General features: G+C 51.6%; 1 protein-coding gene across 2 annotated transcripts in view; it reads right to left on the reverse strand.

The window, feature by feature from the left end:
• Positions 1 to 22,142, reverse strand: part of MICAL2 (microtubule associated monooxygenase, calponin and LIM domain containing 2) — a gene marked incomplete at its 3' end in the record, with an annotated part of 205,588 nt that overhangs the window by 101,640 nt on the left and 81,806 nt on the right. For both annotated transcript variants that reach the window (XM_081098896.1, XM_081098895.1), the window contains exons 4-9: positions 15,442 to 15,649; positions 11,790 to 11,906; positions 10,326 to 10,427; positions 8,477 to 8,632; positions 5,736 to 5,836; positions 935 to 1,192 (exon numbers count right to left, since the gene is read on the reverse strand). In XM_081098896.1, coding sequence (XP_080955022.1) covers positions 935 to 1,192; positions 5,736 to 5,836; positions 8,477 to 8,632; positions 10,326 to 10,427; positions 11,790 to 11,906; positions 15,442 to 15,649 — 942 coding nt within the window. The remainder of the gene's footprint in view (positions 1 to 934; positions 1,193 to 5,735; positions 5,837 to 8,476; positions 8,633 to 10,325; positions 10,428 to 11,789; positions 11,907 to 15,441; positions 15,650 to 22,142) is intronic.

A 22,142-nucleotide genomic window follows, 5' to 3' on the forward strand; every position in this document is an offset into this window, starting at 1 on the left:
GGCAGAGGCAAACTCCCACGCTGGGGGAGGGAAATGTTTCATAGAAGATGCCTTTATGCTGACTGAAAAGATGCATAGGATTCAGATTTAATCCATTCAGGAGCAGCGGGGATGGGGGGAGATAGCGAGCAAAGTCTCGGTGGCTGGAAATGGCAGAGCCTGACGGGCGAAGGGTCCGTGTGGTGTGGGTTCAGCGGTGATTATGGAGCAGAGTAATCACTGAGAAGTGGGTGTGGGGTGAGGTGCTGAGTGCGTAACCAAGGAGCTTAGGTTGTAGTCCACACACCATGGTGAGCAAGGGGTGAGTCATCAAACTCCCTTCTAACCGGACTGTCCCGCGCACACCCACAGCACAGTTGGGAATTTGATGCTCACCTTGGGTTAAATACATAAACACATTTTGGGTAGTGGTTCCCTTACAGATGGAAACAGAGCCTTTCTGAAAGCATTTATGTAACCTGAGGATCCTAGCATTTGCAGATTTTCTGGGAAGCCTTCTGAGCAGGGAGGTCATGGACAGAACCGGGGCTTTGGGCCCACATGCCTCTCTTGCATCCTACATGACCTCAATGTTGCAAGGCCACCAAGGCCCACCCACATGAGGAAGGGATCTTGGCCCAGCTGAGGGGCCACATGCTCTGAGAAGGACGCCCTGAAGTCCGGACCAGGCCCCCTGAGTTTGTACTTCAGCAAAGAGGCCAGCCCAGAAACACTCCGAGAAGGAGAAGAAAGCTCTCTGGCCGATACAGACACATGGGCTCCCCTGGATTTAGTGGAAGGGCTGGCTCTGAGGCCACACTGGGCTTGGTGGAGTCCTGCCGACGGGCCGAGGGCCTGCCCTCCCCGGCTGTGTGACAGCAGAGGCTGCCGGGCAAACATAAACGGGGGATCTCTCTTCAGGCAGGAGTGAGGGGGCCCCCCATGCCGGCAGTACCTCAAGCAAGCTGTCGCCCACCAGGGCCACGAGCAGCTGGTGGGACTGCCGCTCGCGCACCAGGGCCGCGTTCTCCGAGGCGTACATGCAGGTGAAGTCGAACATCGCCACATCGGGCTGCTCATAGTGGTTCATGGCGAAGTCTAAGGACGGCAGCTGGTAGTTGGTGGCGAAGTCCGCAGCCTCGCGGGCGTAGGAGAGCAGGTGGTCCTGGTTCACGTTCTCGGCGCACAGCAGCATCTCCGTGTCGATGTAGTCCTGCGGGGAGAGCGGGAGCACAGTGCGGCCGCCTGCGCCTCCAAGGGCCAGGCCTGGCACCCCCTCCCTCGCAGAAGGACTTGGAAGGGGTCTGCACAGGGAGACTAGTCCAAGCAGACAAAGAAAATCAGGGCCAAGGGAAGAAAGAGGAACCAAATCGGCCAGCTGTGAGGGTTAACAGAGTTGTGATTACGCATCCAACGCAAAAGGGAAATGAGATATATCACAGTTCTCCCCTTATCAGAAAGAAAACAGCACTGAAATTCCTCGGGGAGGTAATTTTTTCCTGGCACTAAGTTCCAAAAGAACAGTCTCACGTAGGGGTTCCAACAGAGAACACGGTGTCGTAATGGACACTGTACATACTAATGGTCTTGCAGCAAACACAGCAGCATCTTTCATATGGCTGGCTCTCCTGATTACTTCAGTGAAATTAAAAGAGAGAAGAGTGAGAAAGAGTGAGTGTACAATGAACTAAGCTAAGCTGATGTGGTCCAGATGTGTCTAGGGGTCAAACGAGACCAGAAAAGAAATGGGTGTTTGCCATCACTCAGAGTTGCTCTCCAAAATTCGTTTCCCCTTTTCTGGACAGGCTGAAGGCTGCTCAGGGCCCTGCTCTCACAGTATTAACTGCTATGCTTCCTGCCAGCGGGTGGAGAATCTGAGCCTAGAGGACCAGGATACCCATTCTGGAGGGACTTGCAGGACAGCCGTCTCCCAAGTCTAATCTGCTCATCCTGTGGCTAAAGAAACTAAAAGACCATCTTTCCCAAAAGGTGACACAGAAGGTGCACATCCCTGGGGAAGGCGGGGCAGGGACTAGGGTGTATAAGACCGACACAGGCCTTGGGTTATTGAAAGCAACAGGTTAAGTCCCACCTCTGCTGTGTACCGACGGAGTAAATGTGGGTAAGTTAGTAAACTCTTCTGACTTTCCATTTTCTTACTTATAAAATGGGGATAACAAACTCAGCTCACAGAGCCGTGTGAGGACTGAATGAGACCGTGTAGAACCCCCAGCCTGATGCAGGCGTGTGGGAAGGGCTCAATGAGTGGGAATTCCTTTCCTTAGTAACCATGACACAGAATGCAGCCTGTAGGGAGTACAGCCTGGACCCACCCAAGGCACCAGCAAGAGCATTTACAAAGAAGGCACAGTCTCATCTACAAACAGAGTGACCTACAGGGCTCATTCTCCCCAAAGCCACGCCTTCAAATATCTTGTCCCGGGAATTCTACTATTTTCACAGTCACACCACGTCCCCCCAGCTGGCCTTGGCCCAAGAGCGCTTTGTTAGGTCACGGTGTCCAGGCTGGAGCTCCAGCTATTTGATTTCCCTTCTCAGACCTGTTCCTACACTTACATGGTCACTTCCTTCCCTTGCAGGAGTGGAGAGGAGACAGGGAAACATCAACAAACAGGTCTTAGAAAGCCCCCTCTTCAAGGCATGCTGCAAGCACCTGGGGGTGGACCGGGCAACGGGTGGGTGTGACAACATGCAATGTCTGGGCCAATGCCTCAAGCAGGAGGACCTGGCAAAGGATGGGCCCCCAGGAGGCACTGGGATGACAGACCCCCTGGCCCGGGGCTGCTGGGAGGAGCCAGGGGCCTTGCAGGGCAGGAGGTCGCAGGTGAGTGAGTGGGTGGCAGAAGGAGAACTTTAGGGAGTGGGTAGAAACAAGGACAAGAAAGAAAAAAGTGGGACTGAGTTCTCTGGGTAAAGTGGGCAGGCACAGGGAAGTAGTTCTAAATTCCGATAAAAGCAGGGGGATGAAATTGGGCCCCGTTTTCCACAGGCCTAGGGAACTGAAGCGAGGCTGAATGCTAGATAGATAGGTGGGGCAGCAGAGGGAAGCAGCAAAAACGAGCAAAGGTGGGTAATACAAATGGAAGAATGGTCACCCTAAATGGTGAGCTAGAAAGAGGCTGGAGGCCAGAAGAGAAGGCCGAGCAAGGCCTGTCCAGTGCTTCAAATGAGGGTGGACTCAGGCTCGGGAGACCAGCTGTGATGGGCATCCACCTCGCACACCTGGCCACCACGCTCCCGTCATGGTGAGACCAAGCCCGCTGCATCCCGGAATCCTCGCCTGCGTGTGGGAGGGCCAGCAGAGGCAGGGTCCGGGGGCAGGGGGGGGGGCCTCCCTGTGTGGGAGAGCCAGGTGGGCACAGCTGGGAGCCAGGAGGCATGGTTTCTCGAGGAGAAACGTTCCTCTCCCTTCAGTAGCTGTAGAAAGCAGCCCAGAGATGAGCAGGAAGAGAGGGGGACGCAGGTCAATCAGTCATTCAGTGAGCCTGTTCTCGGCACCTCCTGTGAGCCTGTAGGAGAATGCTGACCCACATGGGGAGAGGGACGCAGGGAGGACTTGCCATTCCTTCAGGAGCAAGAGATGAATGTTAATTCAAGTGGCTCAGGACACAAGGCTTGGCTCCCAGCTTATGCAAATACTGTAGAGCTTAGCTAAACCCTGGAGACTGGGGCCAGCGCTCCTGAACCGAATGGGTGCCCAGTTCTCCCATGTCCAGACAATTTCTAGGTAAGAGTCCGTGGCTTATACCTACAGGCCCTTAAGATGCTCCCAGAGTCTCTGCGGGGGAGGAAAGGCCTGGGTGAGCACAAGCACGGGCTTGGGTCTGCTCCCAGCTCCTCCATAGTTACGATATGTGGGACCAGAGTGAGCCACGATGGAGAACCTGAGATGGGAGGTGGAGGGGCTCAGATGCCAAGGAATCGAGTCGCCATGAACAACATGCTGTGGCCTGGAACAGTGCCCTGGGGTGACCTGAGCGAAGCTCAGCGTCCAGAGGCTGGAGTGCTCAGCCAGGGACCCAGGAAACGCAAGTCACACTTTGCCTAATGCCCCAGGGATGGACTGACACAGGCACCCCTCCCTCCCTCCCAAAGGTACCCATTGCACCTGCACCCCTGGCCCAAATAGTCCTTCACTATCTGATACAGGCATCCCGACAGAGGTGGCAACTTTGGGAGCAGAGGAAAGAAGGGGAGACCGCCTTGCCTCCCCCCAGGGCAGCAGGGGACACCCCATGTTGAGCCATTGCTCCCACCAGAGGTGCTCAGCTGATTTCATTCAACCTCGCCCTCATTCACACCTCCTTTCCGGCAACTTAGGTTCTCATCCAACCACTGAGCAATGTGACCTCCTGCCCTGCAAGGCCCCTGGCTCCTCCCAGCAGCTGGGCCAGGCAGACTGTCATCCCAGTGCCTCCTGGGGGTCGTCCCTTTGCCAGGTCCCCACCCTCCTGCTCGGGGCATTGGCCCCAGGGGAGGGCTGGGTTATGAGTGCCATCTGGCCGCTGCCAGCTCAGGCTGGCGAGAAGATAGGGACATTCTTCCCTGACAAGCAGCAGTGAATGGTCACCATGCTGCTCAGCTGCAGGCCGGCGCGGAAAGCAGGCTGACCCTGGACTGAGATCCTTATCTCCAGGCTGTGGCAGGAGCGGCAGGATCAGGGGCTCAGGAGAGATTGAACACCTGACCAAAGCCGCGTCCAGCCCAGGGCCTGTCGCTCTATGCTCCTTCCTCCCAGCCCTGCCCTCTGTTTAGGCAGGAAAACATGGAGGTGGGAAGCAGACGCCAGGAAGCCAGCAGGACAAAAAAGCAGGTGCCAAAGCAGGGGGAGAAGGTGTGGAGGGAACCTGCAATCCACTGCGTGCTATGCACGGTGCCTGGTGCTCTGCATACATCTTTAAAGGTGCTCTTCCAAACCACCCTTTCAGACAGAAACTATTACTCCTCCTCTGCACACGAGGAGACTGAGGTCCAGAAAGGTTAGGCAGCCTAGTCGCTGCCCTGAGTTAACAGGTGGCAGAGCCAAGACTCAACTCAATGTTTTAATCCTTATCTGCAGAGTGAGGATATTTTTCCCATTGATTTTAGAGAGAGTGGAAGGGAGGAGGGAGAGAGAGAAACATCAATGTGAGAGAGACACATCGACTGGTTGCCTTCCGCATGAGGGCGGGGATTGAACCTGCAGTCAGCTATGTGCCCTTAACCGGGAATCGAACTGGTGACCCTCCATATGCAGGCTGACACTCTAACCACTTAACCACACCAGGCAGGGCTCAACTTTTTTACTACAAGAGCTTTTCCCCTTCATGACAAGGAGGCTACAGCATGAAATTCACAGTGAAAGTATCTCTGTGTCGCACTTGGACAAGAAGCCCCCATCTGCCTCCAATGACAGTGCCCTCCCAGAAAAGAGGGCAGGGCTGAAGGAGATGTGGGGGAGAAGACGACTCAGGTGATCTCTTGGGGGCAAAGACCCACACTAACACCTGGGTTAAGGACTCAGCCCCCCTGCCAACCTCCCCCCGCCCCCACCCCAGTTCTCTGCAGAAACGCCTCTGCATGCATTGGTGTGGGCTGTTCACGCAACACCAAGGAGAAGGAAAGTGGTGGTGGGGGTCCCTCCCCCTTCCCCCTTGTTCAGTTCCTGGCAGGACCATGGCTGCTCCTACACTGGCCGATGCTGCCAGCCCGGGCGCAAAGGGAAAGGCAGGACATAACAGCCCAGAGAGACGTACATTGATGATGACCCCTTTGTCGAGCAGGCTCTGCTTCTTGGCGGTCATGACAAAATAGTGGGTGCAGTCCTTGTAGTAAACAATGTTCTCCAGATCGATCCCTGAAAAGAGAAGCGAGTGTGGGCTCAGTTCCGCGTGCTCGGTGTCCAGCGCGCCAGGAGCTCCGTGTTGCCTGCGTATTTACCTGCCGCCTGTTCACACTAGATACATCTTAAAGACATGGCAAGTGCCAGAATTTACCCAAGCGAACACAGCTAAGTGAGGCTTCCACCATTTCCTGGCTCTGTGTGAAAACCAGGTGCCTGGTAGGAGCAACTCAGGTGAGAGGGCCGGGTTGTATCTTTTTTTCACTTTCCACCATTGCATAGACGCTTTATAGCAGTGGTTCTCAACCTTCTGGCCCTTTAAATACAGTTGCTCATGTTGTGACCCAACCATAAAATTATTTTCGTTGCTACTTCATAACTGTAATGTTGCTACTGTTATGAATCCTAATGTAAATATCTGATATGCAGGATGGTCTTAGGCGACCCCTGTGAAAGGGTCATTTGACTGTCAAAGGGGTCGCGACCCACAGGTTGAGAACCGCTGCTTTATAGACTAGGTTTCTGCGTTTAAGGCAAATGAGGGGATAGCTTAGCTCAGTGCTTCTCAAAGTGGGGACCCCAGTCAGGAGCCTCCAAGAACGTATTAGAAACGCCAATGACCAGGGCACCGCCGGGCCTGCAGAATCAGAAGCCCTGGGGGCGGCTGGATTCACCTTTGAGAAGCACTGGTGTGGCTTCCTCCAAGGGACAGAGGGGAGCAGACGCATGGCAATTATCCGCAGTTGACACAGAGGCGTGCTGGGTAACCATAGGAACCCCGTTATTACTGCTAAATAGGAAACAGCCGTGAAGGCAGAGGGCCCCCGGAGAATCAGAGGAAGCTCAGCGCTATCAGTGTGCGAGGGGCAGAGATGTGAAACAATGGCCAAAGGTGACGACCACAGCAGAGTTTAAAGGAAGCTCGTTCAGACCTGAGGAAAAACACACCCCATGTCCTGTCAGAATTCATAGTTGGTGGTTTATTTAAGTATTTATTTTCCTGGGTTTTGAGGGGAAGGGAGGGTTGGAGAATTCTTAAATCATTCAAAGGGACATAATCTGCGGGAAGGAAATCCTTTTTTTTTTTTTTTTTTAAATAAAATAATGCAACCGTGCTAAACTTCAGAGGGTCATGCAGTAGGCACACATCACGGGGTCAGGGGAGGTTGAGTCTGGCTCAGTAACAAACCCCGTTCCTAGAAAACTAGCTTAACAAAACAATCCCGCAGAAGCAGTTGTAGCTGCGACAGTGAGTCACTGAAAGGTCTAACTCAGAAGTCAGCAGGCTTTTTCTGTGAAAAGCCAGAGAGTAAACACTTTGGACCTTGTGGGCCCTCCGGTCTGTGCCCAGCCCCTCCTGGTGGAGCAGCATGGCAACGAGGTAACCACATGGGGTGGGGGGCTGGGTCCCATAGACCTTTATTTTTAGACATTGAAACTTGAATTTCATATAACTTTCAATTTTTCTCAAAAATAGTTTTCCTTTGATTTTTCTTCAGCCATTGAAAGATATTTAAATGATGCCTTGCTCAAAGGCAAGACAGAAACATGTGGCCGGCCAGCTTGCCACCCCATGGAGTAAACAATTAAGCAGTGACAATACATCCACTGAATGAGCTATTCTGCCAAAGCTGCCATCAGGACGACTAGGCGGCCACAGGGACAGTATTTATCGTGTGAGGCTGAATGAGAAAAGCAGAATAACAAAGAGTATTGGCACTATCAGGGGAGCTAGGTCCATGGAAAAGGTAGGGATGCAGGTGAAAAGTCACTGAGAAGCATTGAAAATGAGCATCCCGGGCCAGGGGTGCTGGGTGTGGATGATTTACTAGTATTTTTAGTGTAAAGATTTACCATTGTTGTCACACTCCCTTTTCAAGGAGAGAGAGATCTTTAAATTAGGTTAATAAGGAAAAAAAAATCTGGAAATGTCTTAATTGGGGGCGGGCGTTTTGTGCCTCACTTCCCCCCCCCCATACAGACCACCTGCGGCGTCATTTGTTTACTGAGTCTCCCGCGATGCTCCAGGAGTGGGTTTGGTTTGGCCCACTTCTCTGTCTCACACCCTTGAACACCGTCTGGCACCTCGTGGGCATTCAATGCATATTTGTCAAGTAAATAAACGAATACGTTCCTCAAGGACCTGGTTGAGTGTCCAGCTCCCTAAGCATCCCTGGACCCCTGGGAGGAAGGGCAGCTGGCACACTGCACAAAAGCACCTGGGCTTCTGCAGGGACCACCCCCAGGTGACTGGCTCCCCACTCAGAGCGCTCCCTGAATCTCACGCTGATCTCCACACAGCCCGACCGGGCTGCATTAGGAGGGGTAACGCGGGGTCCCTCCCTGGACAGGAGCTGCGTCCGGTGGGGACTGTGTCAGCCTTGGCTTTATATCCCACAATATTCAATCCCAGGACATAATGGGCATTCCGTAAATGTTTCCTGAGTAAATAAGTAGGTATCTATAGTCACATACAACATCTAGAACTTTCCCTCAAGAATCCCTCTTGTCCTGGAAGGAATCCTGCCCGTTATTAAGGAGAAATCCCTGCTTCCACTCAATCGGAGTGAGTATCCCAGTCCCCAGAGCTGAGGAAGGCAGCAGCTCCTCGGGGAAGTGACGGTGGCCTGGTCTGGAGAAAGGTGACAGTCTCACCTGTTTCTTCCTTAAGGTCCTGGAAGAACTTCTGATTGAAGATGAAGGCCACGCCACTGATCTCCTCCACCTTGGCCTCGGCGGTGCTGTTTCTGTTTATGAAGTTGGCGGTGATTGCGATAGCCAACTTCCCACGGAACTCTTTCCTCCTGAAGCCTGCGGAGGGAACGGGAAGGAGTGGGTCTTTCTTCTGGACTTGGTGTGAAAGCTGGAGAAGATGACTGAGAAAGCTGCTCTCCGACGTCCATCGGTCAGCGAAACTCACGGTCCCAGCAGACTCACTGGACAGGACCTTTGTCTCCAGCCAGCTGTGGGAACGCCCCCACATCCCCTCACCATATCATCAAGCCTCATGCTGATTCCCAAACTTCTCTGTCAAAAATCCCTTTGACTAAAACTCTTGGGTTTCTACTGTATACCCACTCCTTTGAGTCATTCTTCATTAGAACTTTGTCAAAAATGGTCAGAAATGGCCATGTTTCTCTAGTCTAATATTTCTTAATGGGGGGTGATTTTGTGTCCCCGCCAGAAGGCATTTGGCAAAGTGTTGAGACATTTCTGGTTGCCACAACTGGGGGTACCACTTGGTGTCAAGTGGGTAGAGGCCAGGGATGTCCCCATGATGAAGAATTATCTGCCCAAAATGTTAATAGTGCTGATTCAGAGACTCTGCACTGGCCTACCTTCTTGGTCCCAAGTTGCTCAAATGGCTCGTCCTCCCCAGCCCACCAGTCATGTTCACGAAATACCAAACTACACACAAGCTGAGCATGGATCCCGAATTTTCAAATATTCAAACTGAGTTTCCTCACACCATCATAAACTCCAACAGCACAATATCCAGGTTGGCAGCTTAAAAATTCTTTGTCAGATATTGGTTACTGATTGCAGGGGAACAGGTGTGAGGTGGAGAGAGAGGGACCGCACTGTTCCCACAGCAGGTGGGAAGGGCCTCGGCGGGCCAACCTCACATCCTGAATTCTCTCGGATGAGCCCTATGTCGGGGAGTGTGTTCCATCCTCAGAGAAGGTGCCTCCGCAGTCAGACGTCTCTGTCTGCAGCCCTTGAGCCGGGCAAGCTCGAAAAGCAGACCTGTGCTCATCAAAGAGATGCCACATGGGAAGATTCACCCACAACCCCTGGTCTCAGACTAGTACAGTTAGTGCCAGTGAGTACAACCTGCGCACCAATTAGTCTTGGGGCCGGGGTGGAGGTGCCTGAAGGCATTCCCTGGCAATGCGACTCCTCTCTCACCCTAACCAGGTCCTAACCCAAGAAAACATGTGCTCCCCAGTTTACAACTCAGAGAAGCAGTTTTGCACCCTGACAGTTTGGGCAAAACTCATCTTCCTGCCCAGCACTGAATGTGCTTAAAAGTCATGAGAATAGCAGGGCTCCTCCTCTAGAGCATTATCCTCCGCAGCAAACAGATGCCATTAATGATATACAAATGCTTTTCTGAGATGAAGTAAGTAGGAAAGTGCTTAGCACCACGGCTTGAACGTTGGCAGGTGCTCAATAAAGGGGGGTTGATTTTTTTCTTTTAATTTTCATGGCATTTAACCTTCACAAAGCATTTGTATATAGGAGTCCTTCCCCAGCCCTTATAACGATGCTCTAACGGGGTTTGGTTTTCCACATTTTACAGTTGGAAAAACCAAGGTTCAGAGAGAATTAAATGGCTGCTATCTAGACACTCACCTCAGGCAAGACAGGGTGGCCTGCCCTTCCATCAAGACCCTCTCCAGCTTTGGCACCTGTCACCTCACCCCCTCTTCTCCACCCTCTTCTGGATACACCCCCTCCCACTTGTCTCCCCATCCTTGGTGCCAAAAAGAAGAGTCTTCACCTTCCAGTGTGTTCCTGCGCCCATCGGCACCGATGATGACATCGAACTCGAACTCCGACAGGGAGTGGTCAGCAGGGAGAAATTCTGCCCGCCAGCCAATTTCTACCAGGACAGAAAAAGGAGATGAGTTGGCACAGAGAGTGGTGGGAAGAGAGAGTGATTATACCCCCTCTGTGTTGGCCATGAGAAAGGGACAATGCCACCTGGTGTAGGCGCCCCAGACAGAGCCTCCAGAGGAAAGACCCAGCGCTGTCCAGATTCACACTGGAATCTGGAGTCCTTCTGGCTTTAGTGTCAGTTCAGTCCAAGATGAAGTTAACCAGCAGCGCCAACTCCATGCCTGGTTTTACTGGTTTCTATAGGTAAAGGCTGGGAGTCTATCCTCAATGATTCTCAAACCAGTCTCACTTAGACCTTATATTTTTCAACAGATTCTCCCATGTTCTCTTCATAGTCCCCAGGTTCCTCAGGGCCCTTCCATTGCAAAAGAGACCCAAAAGGATGTGCAGGGTGTAATGAAACCAGTTTGACTTCCTACTTCATTATGCTCAAAATGTTCCATTGTGCAGCACACAGTCTTTTATGAAACCATATTCAAGTGAAACATTGATGGCTACCCATAATCAGAATTTAATATCCATGGGAGGTCTGGGGAAGATGAACAGCACATGGGTCTCAGAGTTTAATGGATGCCCAGCGACAAAAGCCAAATAACACCTCCCCTAAGTTCTCAATATTCTGGCTAAGACAGGAGAAGTCAGAGTTGTAGCCGTGTGTGAAACTGTGAGGTCTCTGACACGATCTGGCTCAAAACTGAAAGCCCTGCCCAGGCAGGAGAAGATTTTGATAATAAGGACGATGCAAAGGCGTCATGAACAAACTCTCTGATCTAGTGTACATACAGCATCAGAATTTACATACAAATCCTAAAAAAGGAGGGGTTGCTAAACAAGACATAACTACAATGGGTGAATTTTATGATTTGTAAATTATACTTCAATAAAGCTTAAAAATATTATATACCAAATAATATTTTGAACATGTATTTCATACTTGCTCTAGAAACTTCACATTCTTTACTGGACTTTAATACTACCATGCAGGGACATCAAGTGTATCCTCATATCTGTGTGTACACAAACAGCTTGAAGAGCATGTGAATGAACTTGATCAGACAACCAAATCTATCTTCTAGCCTACTCCTGATTGGACTTCCTTTGTCAAAGTGGCACCTCCTAGTGGCAGGATAATCAAATTACAGGTTTTGTGGCTTAATACTATATCCCCTGTGAGCTGAAGAGCAAACCTAAAGTGATAGCAATGGTCAAAAAGGTAAAATAGCCACTGATGAAATTATGTCAAACAGCTCCAAATAAGAATAACTGTCAAATTATCAAGAGCGGCAAATGTAATTTCCACTTGCAATGCCTCATTTCCAGGCAGAAGAGGAAAGTTATACTGTACTGTGGTTTTCTTGATCTTCAGGAGGCTCCAGAACCTTCACAAACTCCACATTCACATGGATTTCAACTCCCAAGATCAGGGCCACCTTGAATAGGATGAGCTGTAACTGACGAATACCTGTTAGAAAGGAAGGGAAAGAGAGACCAGCTGTCAGAAGCAATGCCTGGATGCCTCTTGTATATAGAACATTATATAATCACTGCTCAGTGATCTCTGAGTATAGCAATATATCAATAATGATCATTACTGGGCACTAATTATGTGTCAAGTACTCTGTGTCTTCTGATCTAACCCTTACAGTGCCCCTTTGGGATAATTACTCTCATCTTATCAATGAGAAATTGAGGGTTAACGAGGCTAAGTGACTTGCTCACTCAGGGTCACATGGAAGCCAAACTAGAATGTGGACCCAGCTCTGTCGGATTCTAAGACTGTGCTCTAGCTGTCAGATCATGCTGTAATGATGGAGGCTCTCTTTCCTGCCTCCGTCCTCAGCTGGGCTCTGGGTTTAGTAAGATAAAGATGAAAAAACAGTAGAGAGAGAGAGGGAGAGAGAGAGAGGGAATAAAAGGCCAGAAGTAAAATCAGTCATCAACTGGCTCATTCTTTGGGAACCTAAACCTAAGCTCCTAGCCATCCAGGGTAAGGAGTGAGGTGGGGAATTCTCTCCACAAAGCTGGGCTCATACCCTGGCCAGTGTGCTCAGTGGTTAGATTATCGGCCTGTGCATCAAAGGGTCACAAGTTCGATTCCTGGTCAAGGGCATGTTCGTGGATTGCAGGTTTAATCCCTAGCTCCAGTCAGGGTGTGTGCAAGAGGCAACCAATCAATGTGTCTCTCTCACCAACGATGTTTCTCTCTTGCTCGCTCTCTCTCCCCCTCCTCTCTTCCACTCTCTCTGAAAAATCAATGGGAAAAATATCCTAGGGAGCGAATTAACAAACAAACAAACAAACAAAGCTGGACCTATGTTCTCGACTTCTTACCTGAAACCCCCAATATGTGGCACCCTGTTTCTCTACTTTGTCCCCTACTATTCAGCACAAACATGGTTGCTTCCAATATGTTTCTGTAGAGTGCAGTTTTAAACTCTCTGTGGGTCCCTCTCTATTTCGTGGGCTTTGCTCATTTAGCATTTACTGAGCATCTACAAGGAGCCAGGTGCCATGCTAGGCCCAGGAGATAGGACACACCCGCTCTAATGGGGGAAACACAGGTACACAGAATGGGGCAGGGCATGGTGGTTGGGGGCAGAGCTGCAGTCCTGAAAGCCTAGAGAGGGGGAGGGACCGAGAATACCACATCCCACGGAGAGATGAAGGAATACTGAGACTATGGGAGGCCAGGGCACTTGGGAGATAGGAAGCTTCTGGAGACCTTGGTGAAAATCTCATGAGCTCAGTGGTTGGGAAGAAATCAGACTAGAATGCAAGGAGGCATGAATGGAAAGTATAGACAAAGTCTACATCTCTTTCTAGAATAAATACTTGGAAGTAAAGAAAAGTAACGGGCAGTAACAAAGGACCGAGGAGGGGCAGTGTGAGGTGAGAAGCGGGAAGACTAAGTGATGGGGCAGGTGAAAAGGGGAGAAGGAATCAAGAGGGACCAGTGTGGAGAGGAGGTGGTCAGCTCTGCCTCTGACATTGGGTTGAAAAGAAGGAGTAGGTACACGGGTAGAGGAGGAAGGAGAGGGAGCTGGAATGGGAAGTGCCTGCTGGTGGCTTCTCTTCCCCAAAGCATGGGAGGGAGGCCAGCTGCTAAGAACGAGGAGGCTGCGGTGGAGGTTTGGAACAGCCACTGTGGGAACTGGAGGAAGATGCTGACACAGGACAAGTTGAGAACAGCTGTGCAGAACACAGCTGGGGCTGGAGATCATGGTCCGTCTGCAAGGAAGCCGATCGGCTGGGCCTGGAAACAGGCCTGGCCTCTCCTTATGGTAGGCTATATGTTTCCAGCACACAGTAGGTGCTCAATAAATTATACCTGCCTCTCTTCTCACAGGCACTGGGGCTGCCCTTGACAATGATCACGCTGAGTCTCAGTTCCACGGTCCTGCCAGTGCTCCTGCACACTGGGATATTCCCAGGGCCTAGGAGTTAACTGGGAGCAGAGGGGGGCCGCTGGCCCAGAAGGCAGCCCAACAGCCCGGGGCCCTCCCAGGCCTGCCGGTGGCCAGGTCTGCCTCTCGGGAAGGTCTGATGAGAAAGCGGTGCTCAATGCTGTTGTTGTAAAGTGGAAACCAACATACATTCTTTCAGTGGGTGGTAGGGAATACCCTGAAAGCTGACACTGCAACTTTCTGGGCAAATCCAAATTACTTTCCAATGGACTCATGGAACTTTCTCATCTCAGAGTGGGAATAAACTCCGGGGCCGCGTCTGGTAAGTTCTCCTGCATCTGACTAAATTATACCCCATGTAGCTGATAATTCTCTCCAGGCATTCCCGCTTGAATCCCATAGCCATTTCCCATCAGTTCTTGTCCTCATAAAAACATAGATTTCAGGATTCTCCTCCCACCCATGTTTTGAATTCTGAATTTTGAAACGTGGGGACCCTGGCTGCTTCTTGCTCCCTGTACATCCTTAGATGTTAAGCATTTCCTGAATACCTACTATGCACCAGGTACAATGATAAGCACATTACAAACTTGACCTTATTTAGTCCTCAGCAATCCTGGTAGGCAGGCACTAATCACATTTATGGGAGACAAAACTGGGGCTTGAAGAAGGTAAGGAATTTGACCCAAGTCACACAGGAAAACTGGGCAAGGCAGATTTTGGAGCCAAATCTGTTCAAACCTTGAACTCTCCCCATAGTATGAATCCCCTAACGTTTATGAGTGACTAGATATAAAATGGCCAAAGACTTCCTTCCTTTATGGGAGGAGCGAGGCTGCTCTCCCAACGTGCGTCTGCACAGATCTTGCCCCACGAGACCCAGGCATGAGTAACATCTGGGCAGAAGGGCCTCAGCTCCCATCTCGCCCTACCTAAGCATTCAGGGATGGCCCAGGCCCCGAAACCCATGCCCTCTCTTCCCCCTCCTTTTCTGAATGAACATCATCATGATGTCCTCTCGTTAAAGTGCAATAAAACTTGGTATGAGGAGTGGTGACATTCCTTTCTTCTAAAAGCTGCCAGGGTTCCCCAGAACCGGCAATGCTTCTTGCCCAAAAGGCCCTCGACAACCTGGCCCATTTAATGGCTTTGTGTGGCTCCCTCTTCCGAACTCCTCTAGCAAGTCTGACTCCTCTATTAAAGCACATTTCATTACTGACAAAACCTCGGTGAGCTCTCTTGGTGCAGAGTATGCTAAGTACCTCTGCCTCGGTTTTCCATATTCCATTCATTCACTCAGCAGACGTTTACTGAGCACCTACTATGTGCAAGCACTCTTTTATGCTCTGGAGATACTCTGGTGAACAAGACATGCCATAGTCCTTGACCTCATGGTGCTCAGAGCCTAGGTGGCCAAGCATAGGGCCTGGCCCACGGCACAGAGCAGGTCCTTCACTAAATATCTGCCTGTTGGATGTGTGGAGCTCCCAGGGACTTGCACGATGGAACATTCTGGGGACTCCTCAATGCGCAGAGATGTGTCCCCAGGTCAGCCCCCTCTCCTCCTGGGGTGCCACCACTGGCGCCACTCACTGATGTGGTCGATGGAGCCAGCACAGAACTTCCCATAGAACTTCTTGGCTCCCAGGCCCCGCAGGTCATGGATGGTGAAAGGCCAGAGGTGCAGTACGTTGTTCCGGGAGAAGGTGTCCCTCTTCTCCACCACGACCACTTTGGCCCCCAGGTAGGCAAGTTCAATGGCCGTGCGCAAACCACATGGTCCTCCCCCAACGATGAGACACTGCAGAGGTGAGAGCGGAGAGAGACACTCAGTGACTCTAGCATCGTAGACACAAACCGACGGTCAGCAGCAAACCCCATCCACCCAACTCGACCAGCAAGCGCAGACAAAACAAGCGCCTGTCAGGACCTGCCATTCATCCATCCAGTGTTCACCACCCGTGGGCCTGCTGTGCACCAGGCACTGTGCCAAGCCCAGTGAGGGACACAGAGGTAAAGGGACTTGCGGGGAGGCACGGTTAGATATACGTGAGGTTCAGAGTCAGACTGAACTGGGCTTTCGTCCCAGCTCTGGCATTTGACCTCTTAGTTTCTTCTTCGGTGACATGGGTCTGCTACCCTCTCCTTGTAGGGTTGTTAAAACTAAGATTGCTTTTTAAAAGCTGACGGCACATCTTTGTGACCTTGCTTAGGCAATGGTTTCTTAGATGTGATACCAGGAGCATAAACAACAATGGAAGAAAGACATAAATTGAACTTCATCAAAATTAAAAACGTCTGTGCTTTAAAGGCTACTATGAAGAAAGTGAAAAGATGACCCACAGGTGGGAAAAAGTATCTGCAAATCATATATCTGATAAGGAATTATTATCATAAAGAATTTTACAGCTCAACAATAAAAAGACCAATAACCCAGTTAACCAACGGGAAGACAATCTGAATAGACATTTCTTTAAGAAGATATACGAATGGCCGGTAAGCACAGGAAAAGATGCTCCACATCATTAGCCATCAAGGAAATGCAAGTGAAAGCCACTCTGAGATGTCCCTTTAGACCCGCTGGGATGGCTGTAACCAAGAAGTCAGACAACAACAAGTGTTGGCAAGGAGCTGGGGGGACGGGAGCCCTCGCACTGCTGGCGGGAACGTACAAAGGTGCGGGTGCTTTGGAACAGTTAGGCCTTTGCTCACAGAGTTAGACACAGAGTTACCACATGAGCCGACCACTCTGCTTCTAGGTTCGTACTGAAGAGAATGAAAACATATGCCCACACAAAGACTTGTACATGAATGTTCATAGCAGCATTAGTCATAACAGCCCAAATAACCCAAGTGTCCATTTGCTGATGCATAACAAAATGTGGGATAGCCTCACCATAGAGTACTATTCAGCTATGAAAAAGAATGAAGTGCTGATATATGAATGAGCCTTGAAAACATGATATTAAGTGGGGGGAGAAACAGACACAAAAGGACACATCCTGTAGGAGTCCATTTGGAAAGGGGGGAGATTGGGAAGTGGCTGCTGAAGGGTATAGGATTTCTTTTTATGGGGATTAGATCGCAATGATGGTCGAACATATTTGTGAATATACTAAAACCATTGGCCTGTATGCTTTGAATTATACATGTTATGGCAAGTGAATTATATCTTAGCAAAATAATTATATGAGAAAAAAAGCATATGGTGTCAAGTGTGACACACACTGGTAGAAATCAATAACTAGTTCTATCTGGAGCCCAGAAGGGGAAAAGCTAATCCTACCTGGTGAGCTGGAAAAGACTTCACAGAGAAGGTCTTTGAAATCACACCACCCCCACTATCATCTCCTCCTCTTTATCCTCCTCTTCCTTCATCTTCATCATCATCATCATCATCATCATCATCATCATCATCATCATCATCATCCCACCACCACCACAGCCTATGTTTGTCGAGCACTTGCTATGTGCAGGTGCTGGTTTCAGTGCTTTATGTGTTTTTGCTCTCAATCCTCACAACACATCTAAGAGGAACTATTGTCATCCCCATTTCACAGCTGGAAGAACTGAGGCACAAAGCAGCTAAGTCTTTGGCCCACGGTATCATAGACGGAAAGGGGCAGAGCCAGGATTCAAACCCAGGTGGTCTCACTCCAGAGCACGCCATGCTGTTCTGATTCTGGTTTGCCAGGAATAAAAAGAAGATTCAAAGGGAAAGAAAGAGAAGTTCTAGATGGATGGAGAGAAGGATACGTTGGGGAAGGGAGGAGAAGGAGAAGTTTGTCTGGAGCCAGATGCTGAAGGTCTTAAATAACAGGAGTAGGGGTATGGCTTTGGTGCTGTAGGCCTGGTCACGGTGGACAGAGGCGACAAAGAGGATTCTGTGCAAGTCCCATGCTAGGTCTTAATGGACACAGTGATGTTGAATAAGACTTCCCCAAGGAAGCTGCAGCCATTTTGGAGAGAAGGGTAGACACAGTGACCTTGCTAGTTATGTGGGACACAAGCCCTTTGTTCAAACAAAATCTTATCAGGAGCACCAATACTGTTAAAAACAAAAGAAAACAAAAACAAAAACAAAACAAAAACAGCAAAAAAGGGCAGTATTCTGACAGAGAGGATCAGAGACACCCCTACACAGCACCCTGCCCTACTCCCAGGCAGCCCTGGGGCAACTTCCCGAGGTAAGAGTTCACCTGGGGGTGGGGGGGGGGGCGGTGTTAAATAACTCAGGATACCACAGCACAGTGACAGGGAAGGAGAGCTGCACCCACTCCTCGCAGCTGGACATTGCAGAGGCATTCAGAAACTTCCCTTCTGCCGGGAATCCAACCTTATCTTACAAAAACGCATTCCCCTTCCCCTGGCAAATACTCCATCATCCAGTTATCACTCATCGGGGCCGGCAGCGTCCCGAAGGGAAAGCACAAACAGGCCTATCAAAGCTCCCACACCACGATCCGATCCGTGGGGCTTAGGGTCTGTGGAAGCCCCACCGGGGGGAATGAAGTCACTGCTGAGATAGGACTCCCTCCAGCGCGCCTGCAGCTCCCTGGGCTTCCTTTCTGGTGGGAGCTGGCTGGCGAGGGCCAACTCCTCTGAGGCCAGCTCCGCGGCTTATCTCATGCCCCCAGCGCCTCGGGCTCCGCTCGGACATAGCCAGACCATGACAGGCTTCCGAAAGCCAGACTCCAAACCTCAGCGCTTGTGAGGTTGGCTTTGGGGTTAGGTTTGAATTCACTGCATTTCTTTGCAGTTAGTGCATCTTTTCCTGTTTGCCGAGTTCTGTCACTCCAGGGCCAGAGATGGAGAGGGGGCGGGAGGATGTGGGGTGAGGAAGGGCAGGAGGAGAAGGAGGGGAGCCCGCCTATCCAGGATGCCTGACCCAATACTGCTCCCAGGACAAGGCAGGACAGCCCCTCCCGCAAGTTGGGGAGCTGCTGTGCATTTTTCGTGCACACAGTCGCTGGTGGACTGCTTCTGGCCCCGCCCTCCCCCGCTAGACCTGGATCCCATGCGTGAAAGCTCCGTTTTCCCAACACCCTGGGCCCCGGCATATACTTCAGGCCTGAAATTGCAGAGACATCACTCATACCACAATCTAAAGTCAAAATAAATACCAATGGGCCTACTCATCTGCAGGGGGGAAATTTGGTGCAGATGTACCAAGGCAGGAGCGAGGGCTGGCTGCAGGGGCCAGGCCAGTTCCTCTTGGAACACGCTTGTTATGATTAACACGGGAACTCAGAATTCTGACGAGAGGCCAAATGCCCCCGCTGGTACACACCTGGGCAGAGGAGCAGGAGAGAAGAGGGCATCCCCGGGGTGCCCACAGTGGGTGCTCTGGATGTTGGGCTGGTCCAAACACCATGGATGCAAAGGTTCTGATACTTTCAACCCCCAAGGAGCTCACCCCCTTTCCCGGGCCCAGCCGGGCTATCCCTGCTGAGGACGACTGCCAGGAAAGAAAACATTTCATTAAAACTCAACCCCGCAGCCCCAAATTAGGCTGTGCGTTCCTCGCACCGGCTCTGTCCTTAGAGCTACCCCAGAAGGAAGCTGCCCGTGGTATAATTATCTGCATCTGATTCCCAGGTCAGCGTGAGTGTCCTCTGTCTGCTCAGAGCCCAGCACAGGGGTGGGCACACAGGAGCCTCAATAAACAGTTGATGGATGAATGGCCTTCCCACATCCTCACCACCCAGCCAGTTCTGGCTCTCCAGGCCTAACCGGGACGCTCAGTACACGTCAGCCAGGGTTTATGCCTGCAGATTCCCACCCAGGCTGGGGGAGCTGGGGTCTGCCAAGGCCACCAGCATCACAGACGTCAGCAGATATGTGCGCTCGGGCGACATAAATTTATTACCCAACGGGGACCAGGGCCGATCCAACACCAGCAGGAAATCCATTGTACCGATAAGCTTGGCGGTGCTTAGGCCTCCACATTCGCAGGGAGAGACAAACACCACATGGAAAAGTCGGCCTCCTATTATCAAGGGGTGGGAAGAGGGCACGAGGGGACTGGCCCACAGTCAAGGCCCAGGGCCGGGGTGGCCCCAGCGCACACAGATGCCTGTGCCATCCCAGAGGAACCCTGCAAACACTACCCACTTCCTGGTGACACGTGCATCTCCCAACCCACCAGTGGGTGGGTGTGCTGGGACTGCACCAGGAATGCTAACAGGATCCAGTCCCCAGAAGGAGTCACAGGGGAGCCAGGGGCGAAGCCAGGGGTTAGCTATCCAGCTGCCTGGAGACTTGGTTTCCGGTTCTGAATTCTGCCTCTGATTTCCTGGGGAGCTCTGTGTGCGGACCCTCCGAGGAGGGGGTGCAGAAAGCCAGCATGTGGAGGCAGCAGGCAGATGCGGGCTGCGTTCACCAGCTGGCTTCCCCAGGCTCTGCACCTCACGGAAAAGGAAGCTTATCGTGTCTAAACGTACTGCGCCCGCCCAGCACTTTCCACTGCCCCGGCACCGTCCTGACCCCTTTATGCATTTCATCTTTCCAACTGCCTCTGCCCTGTCGCAATCACCTCCACTTTGCAAATGAGGACACTGAGGCACGGGGACGTTAAGCAACTGGCTCCAGGTCCCCACTTCACCCCCATTTTTGAGTTAAACAAAGAGACAAAAGAGTGTCAGAAACTTCTCCACGATCACAGAACCAGTGAGTGGTCCAGTTTGGATGCCGACCCAGGCAGTGTGGGTCCAAGGCGTGTGCTCAAACCGCTCAGTAAGCCTGACCTCGGGCGTGTGGTCAGTGACGTGAGGCCTTTTCCAGTCCTTCCCTGCCCCCAGTGCAGAGCGGCCTCCACTCCACACGAAGCTCTAAGCGCGCGTCCGCATCGGGGCTGAGCCTGCTCTGCATCCCCGGGTGGCAGCTTACAGGCGGATGGAGCTAGAGCCCATCTAGGTCCTGGGAAGCCGCTCGGGCAGGTGCCACAGCAGTCGTGGATTTGGGCATGGTCAGTGCAAGCCTTTTCCAGTGCCCAGGCTGCAAGATGAGCCAAGAGACACAGGGTCAGGCATGTGCTGTATCCCTGGTAGCAGTGGCCCTCCCAGCCTGCTGACCCACAGGCCACCTCCCGGCATCGCTCTGGTTCCAGGGACGTGCCACCACGCTTCCTGGTGTGGTTTCCAGCCTCGCTGGCTTTCAGGGCATGCTGCTTATCTAACTCAGGCAGGGGGGCCCTGACTGCTACTGGGTTACCACGAGTCAAAACAGCCCAGTGCAGAATCACAGGACTGAGCTTTCATATCCAAGGGGCCAGCCACATGAGGGGCTTGCCCTGGGGCCTGGCCTCACAGCCCTACTCTGCAGGATGCTGCTAATGGGGGGCAAAGGGGGGGCGGGCAGGGGCGGAGGAGAGGATCTCAGAGAGGGGATCAGGAGAGACGCAGTCACCTTAGGTTTAGCCATCTAGCCATGGAGGAGTCTCTGCCAGGGGGTGGCCAGGCAGGGCCTCTTTGTGGTACTTCAAGGGCTGTTCCAATCCGATTTGACATGTCTGCCCCCGTGTGACTCCCTGCATCTCAGTCACGCCCAGTTATTCCTGAGTAACATTACACACCCCTCACTAACCTCAGACAGTTACAGGAAGGAAATGGGAAAAGGTATCCTGCTTTCTCTGCCTGCTCTCCAGTAACACTCCTCAGAGGCGCTTCTCCTCAGTGGAGAATTAAAGCTGGGATTTGGAGAGACAGAGGAAACGGCACACTGAGGTCCAGGCTGAGAAGGAGGGGGTGGTTTGGAGGGAATGGGGAGATTGGTGAGTTGAGGTGAGTGTGGTGCTGAGCAATGGTGGGAGGACAAAACCTCTCTGGGAGGGAGCCAGATGATGGAGGGCCGGAATGTCAGACAGGGTCTGAACTCCCCCCCTCCCTTTGGCTACTATGGATTTGGAGTAGAATGAAACTAGTTTAGGAGAGCTGCTTCCAGAGCAATAACAAAGGTGGTAAGAAGAGAGAAGAGACACAGAGGTGAAGACACCAGCTCCCCAGCACTGGAAACAGGCGATCCACTCTCTTGGATCTCCTCCCTCTGCCTTGACCAGAGATGCTCAGGTGCCTTTGCTGGTCCCCCCTCTTCCTGACCTCTGTACTAGGGAAAGCCTGGGCTCAATCTCCGTCCTCTTCTCTTCTTGACCTGTACTTTACATCACTTACTTCCATGGCTTGAAGGTCATCTGCAGGCAGGTTATCCCCAGCCCCCAAACTCCCAGACTCATAACCAACAGCTCACTGTCATTCCTTGCAGCTCCAACAAGAGATCCACAAACTTTGATCACCCCA

This window comes from Myotis nattereri (genome assembly GCF_964212035.1).
Source record: "Myotis nattereri genome assembly, chromosome: 9".
Lineage (NCBI taxonomy): Eukaryota > Metazoa > Chordata > Mammalia > Chiroptera > Vespertilionidae > Myotis > Myotis nattereri.